The 18,153-nt window shown below is 51.9% G+C and overlaps 1 protein-coding gene and 1 long non-coding RNA gene across 2 annotated transcripts; both read right to left on the bottom strand.

Moving 5' to 3' along the window:
• Positions 1 to 465: 465 nt before the first annotated feature.
• TFAP2E (transcription factor AP-2 epsilon) lies at positions 466 to 17,906 on the bottom strand. The gene is made up of 7 exons (XM_090269095.1): positions 17,327 to 17,906; positions 16,542 to 17,024; positions 15,940 to 15,991; positions 5,773 to 5,995; positions 4,329 to 4,447; positions 3,622 to 3,763; positions 466 to 1,382 (listed from the first exon to the last, which is right to left on the bottom strand). Exons 1-7 carry the CDS (start codon positions 17,351 to 17,353, stop codon positions 1,100 to 1,102), a joined length of 1,329 nt encoding a protein of 442 aa, XP_090125221.1. The 5' UTR covers positions 17,354 to 17,906; the 3' UTR covers positions 466 to 1,099.
• LOC150014589 (uncharacterized) lies at positions 9,950 to 15,060 on the bottom strand. The gene is made up of 3 exons (XR_016509665.1): positions 14,942 to 15,060; positions 11,036 to 11,070; positions 9,950 to 9,975 (listed from the first exon to the last, which is right to left on the bottom strand). It is a non-coding gene; the product is annotated as an uncharacterized LOC150014589 (long non-coding RNA).
• Positions 17,907 to 18,153: the final 247 nt, after the last annotated feature.

Genomic DNA, 18,153 nt, shown 5'->3' with positions numbered 1-18,153 from the left:
CACAGAACTAAAGCCACACTGACAAGCCGACAGACCCACCATCCGTACCTCCCCTCACACAGGTGCCCACAGCTCCGTCCTGTGACTCCCCCGTAGAGGCCCCTTCCCATTGCAACCCCTCTTTCTAAATCCTAGGGCCTCTTGGGAGGAAAATTCAGGCCTGGGCTGAAGAAGGACAGGGGAGGGCTTCACATCCAATGAAAAAGTTTTATTGTATTAAGAGAATGAGAAAGTATACTGAGAGTTGGGGAGGTACATTGGTCGGCAGGGTCAAGAGAAACAACGGCAAATACAAAACCCTAGTGACAACTTCAGGGTCCCTGACATATCCTTCTTCCCTCCTGATCCCCTACCCCCACCCCCTAATAGCCCTTTGCATCCTGGTTTGGCTGGACATCTTGGTGCGTAAGCAGAAAACAGTGAAGCTAGAGCCTCAACTTGTTGGGATAAATAAGTTGCACTGGACAGTTTTAAACTTTCAGGTTTAATTACAACACACATGAATAAATAGGGCAGGCAATGACAGAGCTGTGAGGTGCACCCTGGATTCCAGCTCTGCAATTTGTGCTTTGTCTTCTTTGTTCCTTGAGGGCCCCTCCTGTCTACTTCTTTCTGAGATGGGAGGGGTCCAAAGAGCCCATTGGGGTTTTCCTGCCAGCACCCATTTTTTGGGGGGGCGGGTAGCAATTCTGGGATGAAGGGTGCCGACTCCTCAGTAGCACCTCTGGTTTGTTACCAGTGTTTCTCCTGCCATCAGTAAAAACAGCCAAGCCTTGGACCCTAGGAGCACCTACCACTGCCAAGCCCCCTAATAGGCAGGGCTCAGCCCCCAGAACCAGGCTTTTCCAGGCCAAGTTCCTATTCAAGCACCTCTCAGCAATCCAGGGCCCAAAAATGGCAGACAACTGGACCCTCATCAACACACCGCTGCGAAGAGGCCACCCCCGCCCTTTCCAACCTAGGCCCCTAACTCAGGGGTTTCTGGATGAATGTTCTCTCCTGGCCTGACTCCAACCCCACCTTTTAATCCTTTCAGGTCCACCCCAGGAGCTAAGGCCTTCTTTCAGGGAGCCCCTTAGGGATGGGGCTGGGGAAGAGGTTATTTCCGATGCTTGGCCTCCTTCTCTGAAGCCTTGGTATCACCATGCCCACCGCCCGCACTGCTTAGAAACATCTTGTCCAGCCCCTTGAGTGACTCCAGCAAGTAGTTCTGGAAGGCTGTGAGGGCAGCACAGATGGCTGGCCCGCCGAAGCCGTGGGTGATGAGGCTGAAGTGTGTCAGGCAACTCTGCACTCCAGGCTCCAGGATGAGTGCAGGGCGGCTGTTTCCCAGTGGAGAGCGGTCCTGAGCCATCAAGTCTGCAAATTCCTTGCAGATCTGCCTGGTGAGGGAAGGAGAGTCAGAGGTTAGAGGTCAAAGGTCTGAGCTCAGAGAAGGACCCGCCACGTGCTGGGCACTATATATATATATTATATTTATGGTTGCTGAACCTGCCAATAGTCTGTAAATGATGATCATGCCCATTTTACAGAAAGGGAAACTAAGGTTCAGAGACATTAACTGAGTTCTCCCATATAACACAGCTAGTAAACAGAATATGTGCATATTCAAAGTCTAGCTCTACTACCAGAAAACTTTCCTTGATCAAAGCCTCTCCCAATCCTCTACCCGCACTCGAAATACCAGTGGCTCACAGAGATTTGTCTTTAAAATTATTAGGGAACAATCCAGAATCTGCCTTGAATAGCTGAAACAATAGCTTGAACATGAATTCAGGCCTAAATGCTGTGGCAAGTGTATCATCCAACTTAATCCTCACAACAAATCTATACTAGTATTACTGTAGTCCCTTGCTATATTGTGGTTCACTTATCATGGCCTCACTGTATCATGGGATTTTAAAAAATATATTTATTTATCGCAGATTTTTCGCTATATTGTGAGATTTTGCAGTACTGTATATGCATGTTGTTAAAGTTACGTAGGTTTAAGAGTGTAGAATAAATGTAAGGTTCCTATTTCGCGGGGGGGTCTGGAATGTAATACTCGCAATAAGTGAGGGAATACTGTATCCCCATCATATGATGAGGAAACTGGTTTCAAATAGGTTTGAGGATCTGCCCAAGTGGCTAAGCTCAGATTTGAATCCAACTCTATTTTGCAGCTATTTTATTTTAGAAAATTTTTTCAAAGATTTTATTTTTATTTATTTGTTTATTTATTTATTTATAAAGAGAGAGGGGAAGGGAGGGAGAAAGAGAGGGAGAGAGACATCAATGTGTGATGGTCTCTTGTGCATCCCCAACTGGGGACCTGGCCTGCAACCTAGGTATGTGCCCTGACCTGGAATTGAACTGGCGACCCTCTGGTTCACAAGCTGGCACTCAATCCACTGAGCCACAACAGCCAGGGCACGGCCATTTTTTGTTTCTTTGTATATCTGGTGTGTGGCTTGGGCAGGAAAATCCCTTATGTTTCACCTTGGTATCACCATGGAACACAGTCAGCATTTTAGACATGAGTCGGACCCAGGAAGTGCTTAATGAGTTAGCTGGTTAAGGAGTGAGGTGAGCCTTGCCCTAGATGTTTCTCCAGCTACAATATGAGCAGCCTCACAGGTTCCATGAGTCACAAAAGTCCCTTGAGTCTGTGATTCCACTTCTGCCTAGGGCACTCAAGAAAGACTCAAAGAGGGGAGCGTGGAGTTGCAATTTCAAAGACTGCATTTAGATGGGGGTACTGAATGCGTGTTCTAAGCATGACAGCAAGCCTGAGGATGGGCGGGGAGGGCAGGAGAGAGAGCAAGAAAGGTTTGTATGGGCCAGATTGTGGGGCCCTCAAAGGAGTCTGGACTTTACCCTACAGATTGGTGGTTTTTAATTTTTAATTTTTTTACTCCTTTCCTCTCTCTTTCCGTCTCACTCTGTCTCTTCTTGCAATGAGATTCTTCCTAAAAACTAAAATCTTAATGGAATACCAGTTCATTAAACAGACCCTGAAGCATCGCCACAGAACCTAGTTTGAAAACCAAGGCAGTGGCAGTGGGAGCCATTGAAGGTTCTTGGGCAGGGGAGCAGTGCTTGTGCAGGGAGTCTGAGGGGAGCAGTGCTTGTGCTGGAGTGAAGGAGACCAGAGCTGAGGTGGCAGCATGTGAACGGTGGTGAAGGAGGCACCAACAGGCGCTGCAGAGGGGCTAAATGTGAAGTAAGGACAAGGGGTGACCAACCTGGGGCTGGGGTGAGCATTGGTGCTCTCATGAAGTCACTGGAACAGAGGGGCTGATCGGTAAGCTCTCAAGCAGAGGGAGCAGACCACAGAACCTCAGCCCCACGATGGGACTAGGGCTGCTGGCGGCATGGGGCAGTGTAAGGGGCTGTGGCACAGACTGTGGAAGCCTGTCTGTGACACCACTTTTGCTGATTCGAACAACCTGGATTTGTTCACATATGCCCACGTGTGTGCTCTGTAGCATGCACAGCATTGAGTCTAGGTGTGCCGTGTGTGGTGCCACTTTTGCCCATGCTTGGTGTCCATGCATTGCACCTACATGTCCCTGCTCATGGCACCCATGACAGCCTGCACTTGGTGTCCAAAAGTGCCCATGCTGCACCCTCACTCACTTGGCAGCTAGCAGCATGTTCTTGTGGCTGTGCAGGTCCCCAGCGTCAGCGTGCTGTCGGCACAGGTGCTCCGCAGCCGCCCTGGCTGGGAACTCGGTCTCACAGATGTAGCCGAAGTCTCGGGCCAGGTGTACGGCCTCTCCTGGGGGCAGGAGAGGCAGACAGATGAGCTGTCCTTACAGTCAGGTGTACCTTTGAGCCTAGAGCACCACCTTGAACCTCTGACCCCTGGCCTGGGCACATCCTGCCCCATCTTGCTTCTGTAGATATCATCCTCTAATTTCCCACTCCAGCCTCCATCCCATTCCCCTCCCTAGGGGCCACCAGGGATGGGCGCCAAGTTCAGGGATGGGAGCCTGAGCTTGAGATGACTGAGCCCAGAGCCACCAACCTCCAGGGAAAGGACTCCAATCCCCCCATCCCTTTACCTCATCCAAACACTGGCTGCTCCTCCCCGCCACACAAACATGCACACACACATACATACACATATTCTCTACTGCATGGGTACGTACATGTGTGCATGCACATACACATAGAACATACAAAGACTATACGCATATCATACACAGCACTTACATATGACAAAGAGAACAAACACATGACTAAACACACACTCCTGCATTAGAGACAGTCACACATAGTCACACTGGGTGACACAGGTCCCCTCATGTTCACACTAATGCCCACCCTCAGGCCTCACTCACCCTCCACCAGCGAAGTTAGCAGTGTCACGTTGGCAGCCTTGCGACGGCCAGCCGGCAAGTTGAGCCCAATCTTCTCCAGCCGTTCCCGCAGGCACCGGCCTCCATTCTTGGACTTGGCCCTTCACGTGCACAGAGAGACACACACACACACATTATGAAGACAAGAGAGAAGCATGCAGGCTGTGACCTTGCTGTCTCCACCAACCCCTGCTGAGGGTATGGTCTGTCCCTGGGGACACGCTGGGGCCTCTTTCAGCCTGGTCTCAACCTCTTTCTAACCTCATTGGCTTTGTAGCCAAGAGGGAGGGTAGGAAGCCCAACATCCAGCTCCAGGAGCCCCTATTGCTCCCTAATCCTCTCAATAGCAGGACAGCCACGGTGGGGCAGGATAGGCCTTTTTCCCAAACTTAGCATGCCAGCCAAGCCATACACAGCTACCTAGGGACACCACGACCTTTATGCAGAGATACACTGGGACAAGCAGACACACACAGGTACACACAGACACATACACAGATGAGCACACACTGAGGGCCAAGAAGAACAACCCCCCCCCCAACATAGACAGACATATACAGAGACATGGAGACTCAGATACCCAGGGACACGTAGGGACACAGACAAATGTTCACACCAAGTCAGGACCCAGGGACATATGTAAAGACACTCACAGATTCACACAAGCCCCTCTTGGATGCTCAAAGAGACCAGGAATAAGGAGATAGCCCACACCTGCACAAATGCAGCCCCCACACAGAGGTATAGACATCTAAGCACACATATGTCTAGTCCCAGATGTACAGGCAACCACATACATACAGGGCAGGACACACTCTAGTCAACACATCCCACTGAAAGTAACACAAGAAACTCACATTCATGAAAACATATCCTCCTGGCCATCCCCTACACCACACACACACACACAAACATGCACTCATGCATGCACACACATGCACACACCATCCTCAGACACACCAAAACTCATAATCCTAAAGCACAAATACCCTATCCAGGCACAAAGATGTGCACAAAGAGAGACAGACACACAAGTAGAAGACGCCCCAAACACGCACACCAGAGAGGCCTATGCTCCACAGGCTTTGGGTCCTGGGGTCCGTTTCCTAGAGGAGGGGGTGAAGATGGCACTCGCTCCTCCCCAGACCCAGCCTTGTTCATCCTGCCCAGTTAGGGTGAGCCCTGTAAGCCTTGTCTGTGCCTAGGCTTCTTCCTCCACACCCCACCCCCAGGGCCACAGACCTGTGGTTGCTGCTGGGGACCTGGGCCCGCCCTAGGGCAGCACAATCCCCCAGGGAGACTGAGGTATAGATGGCCCTGTGGCTTGGGGTGAGGCAGGTCCCTGTCTGATCCCCTGAGGCGGTCTGAAATGACCAGGGATTTTGGCCCAGGCACTGTGCAGGGAGCTATGGGCTGGCCTTCCTACCTGCGAAGGACACCACCCAGGAGAGAGGCGTTGAGGCACTCGGGAGGTGAGAGTCGCCGCTGGACCTCCCCCACTGTCACCTTGTACTTGGATGTCGAGCTGAGCAGTGACAGCCGGCCTGGCACGGAGCAGAAGACCTCACTGGGGTTCGTGATGCCGCCAACCAGGCTGTCCTTGGCCAGTGAGAGAGCGGAGAGGCTGCTGGCTTTGGAGGAGATTGGGACTGTGGAGCAGAAGCAAGAGCAAGGAAGAGAGACAACACTGAGCCAGGAACCGCAGGACAGCAGGCCGCTGTGGAGTGAGTGCTCTGATGAAGCACCCGCTGTGTGCTGGGCACCATGCTGCATGCTGTGCACTCACAGGCACATCTAAGTGTCCCAGCATCTTTCAGAGGAAGGTTCTACGGAGGAAGAAGCTAAGGCATGTTGAGTTTCTGTGAGTCAACCAAGTTCACTCAACTAATGGGTGGTGGAAATTGAACCCAGAACTGTCTGGTTCTTGAACCTGTGTTCCTTTCACTAAGCCAGGCTGGATCCCTGTTAAAACTTAAACAGGTCCAGCCCTGGCTGGTCTGGCTCAGTGGACTGAGTGCTGGCCTGCAAACCAACAGGTTGCCAGTTCAATTCCCGGTCAGGGCACATGCCTGCATTGTGGGTAGGGTCACCAGTTGGGGGCATGCGAGAGGCAACTGATCCATGTTTCTCTTGCATATTGCTTCCCTCCCTCCCCCCTCTCTATAAATAAAAAAATTTTAAAGAAAAAACACACCCTCTAGCCACCTCTAATTATCTACTAATATCTATGAAGGGCACCGAAAGGAATCTGAGGTGATTTTCTAAAACACACTTGGATACCCTTGGCTGTAAAAGAAAGTTCTTCCTGCAGTCTAACCATCTTCAGGGGGAAGGGAGAATAACTGAGGCATTTATTTCCCCTGGAGCTTATCTTCTTTCAAAGAAGTGAGACCCTTGGTAGAGAAGGCAGGTCTTATGTGTGTGTTGGGTGCGGGGGATCAAGTGGGGAGTTCTGGGGCCAACAGTTACAGGACACTCACTATGTCATGTGCTTACACAGAACACCTCACTGAATCCTCGGAACAACCCACAAGGGGGCTGTGTTTATTATTCCCATTTTACAGATGAGAAAACTGAAGCCCAGAGAGGTGAAACATTGTGCCTAACATCACACAGCAGCAAGCCCTGGACTGTAGTCTCAAAGACAGCATGCTTAGCCCTCCAGCCATTCAGCAAATATTTGCTGAGAGTCTGTGTGTCAGGAGCTGTGCTAGGCCTCAGGACAAGGATGAGCAGGCCCTGGCCTGGCAGAACCCCTCCAGCTTTTCCCTCTTTGGATGAGTGCTTTCCCCTCCCGCACCTTCCCCAGCCAGAAACCTCAGTGATCTCTGCACACTACCATCTCCTGCCACATTCCATCCATCACCAGGTCCTATGATTTTCATTTCTCCACGTGCCCTGAATGTGGCCACTTCTCCACGTCTGCACAGACACTAACTTCCCGCCTGAATTTCAGCACAGCTCCTGTTCTGGTCCCCCTGCCCTGCTCCAGGGGGATCTTTCTGAAACATGCATTACTCTCCAGCCTAAAACCAGTCAGTGCCTGGTCAGTTCCCTGAGAAACAAATTCCAGCTCCATAGCTGAGCAAAATGATGTTGCCCACCCTTCAGGGAGTACCAACTCTATACCCAGTGCTTTACATTAACAGCTCTGTTGGGTGGATGACATTATCCATCTCCATTTCAAAATGAAGAAACTAAAAGTTTTGGCACTGCAATAAGGAGCATGAACTCTGACCATGGACTCCAGAATTCACATCCTTAACCATCATCATGTTTACTTCACCCTCCTCTGTGGTCTGGCCATGCCTACCCCTCTTGCCTGGTCCCCCCCTGAACCTTTAGTCTCTCAGCTCACACTGACCAACAGAAATATACTGTGGGCCATGTATATAAATTTACAGTTTCTTGTAGCCCCATTTAAAAAAAAGTAAAAAGAAACATGTACGATTAATTTTAATATATTTCATTTACCCCAATATATCAAAAGTATTATCATTAAAACATAGTCAGTGTTTTTAAAATTATTATGAGCTACTTTACATCATTTTCTTATACTTGGTCTTCAAAATTCAATGCATATTCTACACTGATGGCCTATCTTAATTCAGACTAGCCTCATTTCAAGTCCCCGGTAGCCCCAGGTGGCTAGTGGCTCCCACCTGGGACAGCACAGCTCCAGACTCCAGAGCGGGAAGCACAACAGGTAATGTGAGTCAGTGAGATGTGGGAGAAAGGTGACTAACAGTGCCCTGGGCAAGGCTGTTACTCGCTATACCACGCCGGACATACCAACGTGCCAGACATCCTGGTTTGTGTTTTGCTGGTGAGACGGGATTCTGGATTTCCATGTGAAAGCAATCTCTATTTTTAAACATTGGCAACTGATTCAAACACTTAAAAATCTTGCCCAGGCCAAATAGAACCCATGTGACGTGCCCCCCTGGGATGTGGGGACCCCAGCGTGTGAGAGCTTTGAGCCCCACAGAACTGCTCACTGTTGTCTCGGGAGCTCTTCCCCACTTCAGTGAAGCAGGGCCCCTCCTTCCCAAGCTTCATCAGTTGAGGCACCATCCCCGGTGCAAAACGTCCTGGGCCCTCCACCCCTGCTGCCTCTCCTTACACACTGAACTTTGTGTCCTTCCAGCTCCATCTTCCCACCAAGTAGGGGTGCCTGGAGGGAGGAGTCTTCGCACAAGTGGCTGTCAGTGAATGAGGAATAAATGAGTGAAGCAAGGGCCTTTGGAACCCGAAATAGGAAAAGGAATGAAGAGGGACGCTGGGGGCGCCCATTCCTTTGTTAGCACCAGACAGTAAAACTGCCCTTCCTCCTTGGGTCCCCATTCAGGCACCAGGGCGGGGCCCAAAGGTCACAGATGGGGGTAAGTGAGTGAAGCTGAGAGCTGGGGATTGGAGACAACAAGCAGCACACACACCCTGCCCCCAGGCCAGTCTCCTGTCCCCAGATCTGGACCAAAACTAGGGTGAGGTAAGAGAGGCACTCGCTTCGTGTGCAAAATTTAAGGAGGCACCAAAACTCCAGTAATCAAGATAAATAGTATTTTAATGCAATGTTTAAAATAATAAAATTAGTGAAAAAGTCCATGATGACCAATATCAACATTTTAATGAGATGGAGCTCTGATCTTGCTGTTGCTTGATCCGCCTCACTCACCTCACCTTAACTGCAGCCCTCTCCCAGAGTGAAGAGCAAAGATGTCCTGTCCGGACACACACTGACAGGTGACATGCAATAGGAGCCATCCCCACCTCTCACCCCAGTGTCTCCCAGGCCTGTGCAGGGCTTCCCTCTTCACCTGTGTCCCTCTGACTTGAGGGGACTTTTTAGGGTGATGGAACTATTCTATATCTTAATTCTTTTAATGGTTATAAGACTACATGTTTACATTTGTCAAAATTCATAGAAATGCATACCTAGAAAGGGTAAACTGTACTGTATGTAAATTATACCTCAAGTTTGACTTTCAAAAATAAAATGACAAATTGATAAATTAAAAATAAGCCCTGGCTGGTGTTGCTCAGTGGGTTGAGCATCAGCCTGTGATCCAAAGGGTCTCTGGTTTCATTTTCCTGGTCAGGGCACACGCTGGGCTGTGGGCCAGGTCCCCAGTTGGGGGTGCACAAGAGGCAACCAATCAATGTTTCTCTCCGTCTCTTTCTTCCTCCCTTCTCCTCTCTCTAAAATATAAAATAAAAATCTTAAAAAAATAAAAATAAGACTGTCCTTCCTCCCATGATGCCTAGCCAGAGGGAGTGGTCAAAGGAACAGAAAATTTTTCTGCCCTCCAGCAACCTCTCTCATCCAACTTCTGTTCAAACCTGGGCCACCCTATGGCCAGACCCTGTGAGAGGGGAGAGAGACCGAAGTTGCATGAGGCTATTTGTACATGTGCAAACAGGGACACAGTGACCACGTGTGTCTCAAAAATGACTGTGTACAAAATTATATTCCCCGTCATAGATAGAACAATGAGGGTGAGATTGCGCATGGGCATGTTTACCCATTCAGCAAATACTGCAGCCCAGTTGTACACAGACATAGTCTCTACCTTCCTGGAGTGTTGCAGGAATGTGGCATGCATATGGCTATCTGCAAGTGCTTTTGTTCCTGTTGATATAGTTAAACATAGTGTATCCTGGATTTATGGAAACAGATGCAGCGGAGTGTAGGTGCAGGACAGATGGATATGTGTGTATACGAATGAGAGACTTTGCTGCTTTTCCTACTTTCCTTCCCTTTTTCCTCAGAGCATCTTCCTTCCCAAATGTCAAGAGGGATGGAACCCAAGGCAAGGGAAGCAGGCAGCCTGGGAAAGGGAGAGTCATAGAGGTGGGAATTATGCTTGCACAGATTGCTAAGCAGGGACACACCACAGTGACTCCTGAGGCTGAAGTATTCTACTCATGGTGTCCTTGGTCATGCAAGCAGAAGCCATTCACAGTCCTACAGACTCCTACAGACACAAGAGCTCCTAGTTATTCATCCAGTCAGACAAGACTCGCATCTGTGTACACATTTTATCCACAGCTGGCAGAAAATGGTCTGATCACTGAATCTGGGGCATATGCAACAGATCATCCCAGAAAGCTGGTTAAAATGGAAATTCCCTCCAGAGGAAACACAGGAGGAAAATCTTTATAACCTTGGGTTGGGCAGAGTTCCTAGGTACAATATCAAAAGCATGATCCATAAACGAAAATAATGATAAATTGGACTCATCAAATGACAAGTTTTTGCAACTCAAAAGATATTACTATGAAAATTAAAAGACAAACCACAAACTTGAAGAAAATATCGGCAAATCATATATCTGATCAAGGAGGTGCATCCAAAATATATAAAGAACTCATATAACTCAAAGATAAGATAAATAACCCAATTAGAAAATGGTCAAAATATGTGAATAGACATTTCACTAGAAATGATATATGAATGGCTCATAAGCACATGGAAGAGTGATCAACATCCTTAGTCATTAGGAAATGCAAATTAAAACTATACTGAGATACTGCTAGGGTGGCTATAATAAAAATGATAGACAATATCAAGTGCAAGTGAGGATGTGGAGAAACTGGAACCCTTTCCCTTAACTAGTGGGAATATAAAGTAGAACAGCCACCTTAGAAAACAGCTTGGCATTTTCTTTAAAAATTAAACACAAACTTACCATAAATTCCAGCATTTCCACTCCTAGGAATTTACCTAAGAGCAATGAAAACATATGTCCACACAAAGACATGTATGTGAATGATTATAGCAGCATTATTCATAACAGCCAAAAAGTGGAAACACCAAGTGTTCTTCAACTAATGAATGATTAAACAAAATGTGTTACATCCATATAATCAAGTACTTACTCAGCAATAAAAAAAAAAGAACTACTTATATATACATATTACAACACAATGAGCCTCAAAACATTATGCTAAGGAAAAGAAGCTAGATGCAGAAGTCCACATATTTATATATTCCCTTTATATAACATCTAAAACATGCAAATTTATAGACAGAAAGCTGATCAGTTGTTGTCTAAGGCTTGGGGTGGGAACTGGGGATTAAGTACAAATGGGAATGAAGGAATTTTGGGGGGTGATGAAAATGCTGAAAACTGGATGTGGTTATGATTATACAACTATAAATTTATAATAATCATCAAATTATATAGTGGTGCAATGGGTGAATTTTAGGTATGTAAATTTTACTTCAATAAACTGGTAAAAAATGCAAGTTCCAGGGTGTTCCAGGGAGTCGCATTCGTAGATGTGGGGTGGTGCCCTGGAAATCTGCATTTTTAAACAAGTGCCCCAACAGGATTCTGATGCAGTACTTCCTTAGACCACACTTAGAGTCCCGCTGTCCAAAGCCTGAGGCGGGTGACAGCTGGAGGAAGGCTGACAGGAGGGGTAGTGACCCTCCTCCCCGCCCACCCAAGTTTTCTTATCTCCTCCAGCAGAACCTGCTGGTTAAGTTTCCTTCTCACCCACTGCCAGAGGGTTTGGCTCCTACCCTTCACTCCTCTGCTCTACACCGCCCTCAGCTTCCCTCCAAACGTTCTGCTTGGGTACTGGTTTGTCGGTCTCTTTTGGGGGCAGGCAGTGTCCTGTCTGGCAGGCAAGTGAGGCAGGGGTGTGCTAGTGCAGGGTCAGAGCCTGTCTTTGTTATGTAAAATGTTGATATTTTGCATTAGTTTTATTTTAAAATATTGCATTAAAATATATTATGTATCTAAATCTTGCCTCAGAGATGAGTACCTCACCCTAGGCCTGGCCCTGCCTGGGATTCTTTTGGAAGCCCAGACCTTCCCCATCTCCCATTTCCTTCCCCAGAGCCAAGGGGAACAGAGGAGAGGGTGACTATGGAGACCTCCTGAGATTGGACAATGGAGCCCAGCAGAGGGCGGGGTTCCCCACCCCCAACTAGACAACCCATTCTCTTCCTCTCTGGAGGGAAGGAGGACTATCTCAGTTCTCATCACCAAACCACTCCCCTCCAGCTGTGACTGTATAAACTGAAACCCACGAGACAGTTAACCTTTTTACCTTTTTAACAGAAAGGGCATCTGCACATGTGCTTCGTGCAGTGGAAGGAGCTGGGCCCTTTCTAAAGCTCCTCTCCCTATGCACTCAGACCTCAACATCCACCAATCATTCATTCAACAAACACAATCAGGTGCTTAGGGAGCTCCACCCTGATGCCTCCTCCAGGAAGCCTCCCAACCTCAGGCACTCACCACTCCTCTTCTGAGCTCCCACTGTGACCTGTCCAGGCCCTCTCACTGCCTTTCTCAGCTGGAAAGTATTCCTGTCCAGGTCTGTCTTCCTCGCTAGTCCTGCCTGCTTTCTTTTGTGTGTGTGTGTGTGTGTGGTTGCCTCTCACTCGTGTCCCCAACTGGGAACCTGACATGCAACCTAGTAATGTGCCCTGACTGGGAATCGAACCAGCGACACTTGGCTCGCAGGCCGATGCTCAATCCACTGAGCCACAGCAGCCAGGGCTGCTTTCTGTGCCCTTAGGATAGGTGGCAACACTGGAGGGGACAAAGGTGGGCAGAAAATGGAGGGCTCCCTTTTCCCCTCCAGTTGGACTGGGGCCCATGTGCCATCCTCTAACGCACAAGGAGTGTGTGGTGCGGTGGGGCTTAGCCCCCCCCCCCTTTCCAGGACAAGAGCCTGGAGTAGATAAGATTTTACAACCAAGGTCTGGGCCCAGAGGACTTCCAGGCTCTCCTCCCCGGAGGCACCTCACGGTGGGAAGATTGTAGGGCTTCTAGGATAGGGCGGCCTCCCTTCCGCACCCAGGACTCCAACAGGCTTCTGCTTAGTCGCCCCTCCCACCAGGGCCGGGAGAAGATGGAGGAACTGGATGCTTCGGCTAGCTAAGCATGACTTTACATAAATCCAGGGCCCAGGCCGGAATGAGGCCCCCACAGCTGCTGGCAAGTGCCAGAGGACTACAGGACTCGACCGGGGATCCTGATGTCCTTGGAAAGGCCTGAGGGCTAAGAAGGGAGCTAATTCACTGCCCCCAAGGAGCTGGTGGCCTGACTGGAGTCCCGCAGGGATAGCGGAGAACCCCTGCGAAAACTGCGCCTTGCGAGCAGGGCTCCAACCGAACCACCTGTTTAGCCAAAGCAATTCCGCTCCATCGCCCACCACACACACCCCGAGGTCGGGACCTTCGGGGACCAACAAGGCCTCGGCATTTGCAAAGTCTGAATGCACCCGCACTGCCTCTCCTCCACCAAAGGCCCGTTGGGCCAGTAGAAGGCCACGTTCTCGGCTCGGGAACCAGGCACTTCCTTTCTGCAGGGAGCTCTGGTTCTCAGACGTCCAGGGTGGGGTGCTCAGGGGACAGTACCCAGCTCAGGTCGCCCGCGCTCCACCTCTCTGCCGCTGCCGCCACTGCTGCCTCATTCACCCACCGACCCACTGACACCGCGGTCAGCGGCTGTGCACGCCTGCCCCCGCAACACCCTGCGCTCGCAGCAAAACCACATCTGCCTCCCCGCCCAACACTCTCCAACGACCCCCAGTACAGCAGGACTCCGGGCAGTGCTCGCCACACTCGCCGTGGTCTTGGGACTGCCTTTGGGGATTGCGGCGCATAGCTAGGACCCGGGATTTATGGAAGCTGAAGTCCCTTGAGAAGAACCAACTCCAGGGCAATTCCAGCCCCTCCTCACAGCCAGTACTCCTGTCCTTGCTCTGGTCTGGGGATTGGGGTTTAAGGTACTCAGAGTACCAGTTGATCTTCCTACTCTTCTCCAGGGCAGAGGTCCCTAAGCCCCTTCCCAAAATACAGGGGGCTGGCATCCTCCAAGAGTCAGTGAGCCTAGCTAGGGCCAGCCCCAGGAGGAGCCAGAATCTGGAAACTTCGGCCATGGGCCATGATCATATCTCCCCATTGACTGAGGCCTCCCTTCCAATGGGTTCAAAAAAAGCCCACTCAGCAAACGCAGCTCCTGCCCCAAAGAGCTGGGTGCGCAGCTCCATCCTGACTTCAGGCAGTGGGGTACTCAGGGTCCTCCCAAACTCCAGCTCCAGGTGACACAGCCCCAATACCTGGAGCCCTCCTCCCCCAAGTTCCAGGAAGCCTGTCCCCTCAGCTTCCCGTACACACTTTAGGAGGTCCAGCTAACTTTTAGCCCCTGGTAACACAGCCCCAGCTCCTGAAAGTCCAGCTCCCATCCCCACCTCCAGGTTCACCCCCAGCTTCTGCTGGGAACAAGTGGAGGGCAAACGGAGCCCAGCTTGAATTCACTAGTCAAGGAACAGGTATAAATGACCCATGAACATGGACAACAGGGTGGGGATTGACTGCGGGGTGGGGGGGGCAGGGGAGAGCAATGGGGGAAAATTGGGACAACTGTAATAGGACAACAATTAAAAAATGCAGAAAAGAATAAGAAAAACAACTCCAGTCAAATCCCACTGGAGTAGTGCCTGCCTCAGGCACCTCGGATTTGTCTGCAACTCCAGGTTCCTGCCCCGCATCTGCCCCAAATCTAAGGAGCCAGCCAGTCCAAAGCCTGGACCCCTCAGAATCTGTCTGTCATTCTCTGTCTCTTTCTCACCTTCTCCTGGCACGGCCAGACCTCAGTCCTCAAGCTGGAAAATCCACTCGAGTGCAGGTCTTAACCTCCTGGCTTTTACTAGAATAGAGACACAAACACGTCCCCAAAATACACAGGAATTGACCCTCGCATGCTTAGAGATCCTCATTACCAAAGATCAAGTTCTGGGACACAATAGAGACCCTGATACACATATAGAGACCCCCCCAACACACAGAAATGCACAACAATTTAATAGAAATGCATTATACACAGCAACAGAAACACGTACACCAAGAAAATACCAGAAAGGTGCCTAGGAAAGGAATATACAGACATGTACAGGACCCAAACTCACAGAGATACCCAGGAGCAGGCAGGCTCTCATCCTACTGCACACAGCCTAACATACGATAGTCACACTCTAGCTTCCCTGATCCTTAATGCCAAAAGAGGCTCCCGCATGGAGAGAAAATTTCTCAGGGGAACCCAAGATTCCCACCCCTATAGCCAATCATCCGCCAAGGCCCTGCTGGGAAGGAAGGGGCAGAAAACACTTACCAGGCTAGCAACTGGTAGTTTCTGTAATGTGGAAATCACTTAACAAAAGTCCTGGGAATAACACCCCCATTCTCACCTCTTAGGAAACAGGGAAGTGGTTTAACTTGTTCTGCAAATTAACTCCAGATACACAAGAGCGCCCTCCCTTCAGTGGTAGAGAGGGGCCAGGCTCTTATGTGGCTGGACAGGCCGGGGAGGCCAGGTGAGCGCTGATGGACTGGGCTCACCCTAGGTCGCAGGCTCTGGGGCCAACTTACCAACCTGCACTGCTGCCCAAGCTCTGGCCAGGCCCCCCATCCTCCACTGTCCCTATACTGGGCCAGGGAGAGTGCTCCGTGGTAACGGAGCCCGGTGACGCACAGGAGGCACGCTCCATAGGGGAAGAAAATGCGTCTGTGCGCTCAGGACCTGCACCATCTCACCCGGTTCCGTCCTGACAGACGCACGCCATTCCTTACCTTTCTTGATCACAGACTGGTCCAGGAGGCTCATTCCCGACTCATCCATGGCCTGAAAATAGGAGATGCAGCAGTAAGGGTGCTTATGGATCTAGTGTCCTGTGGCCCATGCCTCCTGCCCTGTCCGCTTCTCCCAACACGCACCGCGGTCCGTCCCCTGAGGCGGCCACGGGGCGGGACCAGTATTCTCCTAGGCTCAGCACCATCTGTGCGCCGATCTGGGCCACAGGTACCTTACCGTGCCCTAAGGAAATTTTGAATCTTACGCAACTCCTCGGCCTCTCTTCGCTCCAGGCACAGTCTGCCCCATCAGATCGGGACTGGGCATAGATGCCCTACACGGCCCAGCCAAGAGGGAGAGGAGTGGCTCAGTCCCTTCCTATTCACTCCGTTGAGGGTTGCCACCATCCAGGCACCGCGCACAGACTCAGTGCCAGGCTGCCTTATTGGCCAGGCAGCGTCTAACCCAGGCCGTGGGACGCATAATCGGAATCATGAGGAAGAAGTGGCAGGCTGGGAGAAGAGTCGGGTTCCTGTATTCGCCATTCTGTCTCCAGCCAGAGTCCTAAATCCTGGCCCATCCCGAACCGTTCCGGCCTCACCTGCAGGTCCTCCAGGCCAGGCGGCGCCACCAGCCCCGGAAGGCCAAGGGGCGCGTCCGCCAGGCTGTGCGCACCGTCGGTCAGGCTGTGCAGGAGCCGGGGCACCGTGGCGGCGTAGTCCCGGCGAGGGTCTAGGCTCAGGGCGCGGGCCGGCGGCGCCAACAAACCCGGCGGCTCGTCGTGGGCGCGGGCGGCAGCACGGGGCGCGGCCCAGGCGGCCTGTGGAGGCTGCGGCTGTGCCAGGGGCGCCAGACCGCCGTACGGGTCGCTGGCCAGGTGGGGAAAGGCGGTGGTGGCGTCGGGCGCCTGGCCGTAGGGCAGCGGCGGCTGCGGGTAGGGCGGAGGGAAGTAGGGCGGCTGGAAGTCGTTGGCGGCTGCGGCGGCCGGCGTGTGGCAGAGCGGCTGCGCTGGCCCGTAGGCCGCCGGAGGCAGAGATGACAGGCGGGCCCCTGCAGCCGCCGCACCCAGCCCGTCGGGGCGCTCCTGGGGAAGGAGAAGGGCGCGTTAGGTGACCCACCGGCAGCTGAAAGGAGTTCAGCCCTAGAGGACCTTCCTCCAGGACACCTCGCAAGGGTCCAGCTGCCGTCCTGCCCGCTTCCCGGAGCCGGAGGTTTATCTCTGAGTGGCCCGCGGGCGCAGGACCACGGTCTCCTCTGCTCACCGCTCTTAGCTGGAGGGGTCCCTGTGGCCCTCTCCCTCCGAGATTTCGTTGGAGGAGGAGGTTCGGAAGGTCCAGCGCTCAGGCGTACTGCTCTCCCCGCGCTCCCGGACCCGAGACTACTCACCATGGGGGAGTAAGTGTGCAGCAGCATGGGGCCGGCACCGTGGGCGCGAGGCGTGGCGGCGGCGGGGCCCTCGCCCGACGGCCAGCGCTGTGGGCAGCGGTGCGGGAACCTGCCCACTCCGCGGAGGTCACTTGACGGCGGCGGGGTGCAACCACGCGCGGAACCCAGCGGGCGTCGAGTCCTCAATTGTGGGCGCACCCGGGAGAGTCCATAGGGGCGGGACGTGGGCGGGATGGGCTCTGATCGCACTTGGAAAAGTCGGTGAACGGGTGCCCAGCACCCGCCCTTCTTCCTCTCAACGCTGCCTGCTCCATGCACTCCAGTTATAGTGGCGGGGGCGCGCCGGGCCTCCGGGGGCGCGCATTAAAGAGACACGCTGTGGCCGCTTTCTCCTTCTCACCAGGGACCGCTGTAGGGGAGGCGTGGCTTTGGTGCGCCCCTATGGGGTGGGTAACGGGGCATGAATCCAACTCCCGCCGGTCTCCCAGCTGCTGGGAAACAGAAAGATTCGAGGCTGGGACGTAGGGGCCCTAGGTTTCCATCTCGGCTTTATTGCTTCTTTGACTTGAAGCAAAGCTCCGCTCTTCCTCGACCTCAGCCTCCTTGTCTGTAAAACGGGTACCAGTCTTTTCTCTAACCTCCTCGCTGGACGATGGTTGAAGTGGGCGATTGTGAATGTGGAAGAAGTTTGTGAGACTCAAGCCCACTGGCTCATGTGCATACACGTGTCAGTGTGTGTGTGTCGGGGCCCAACGCAGTCTCTCTGAATGTTTCCAGATCAAAGGGCCTCTGAGGGCACACACTTACCTCAGGCTTCCCTGGAGTGG

This window comes from Furipterus horrens, unplaced genomic scaffold (genome assembly GCF_987537825.1).
Source record: "Furipterus horrens unplaced genomic scaffold, mFurHor1.1.pri manual_scaffold_3, whole genome shotgun sequence".
Taxonomy (NCBI): domain Eukaryota; kingdom Metazoa; phylum Chordata; class Mammalia; order Chiroptera; family Furipteridae; genus Furipterus; species Furipterus horrens.
This window is presented reverse-complemented; position numbering and strand designations above follow the sequence as displayed.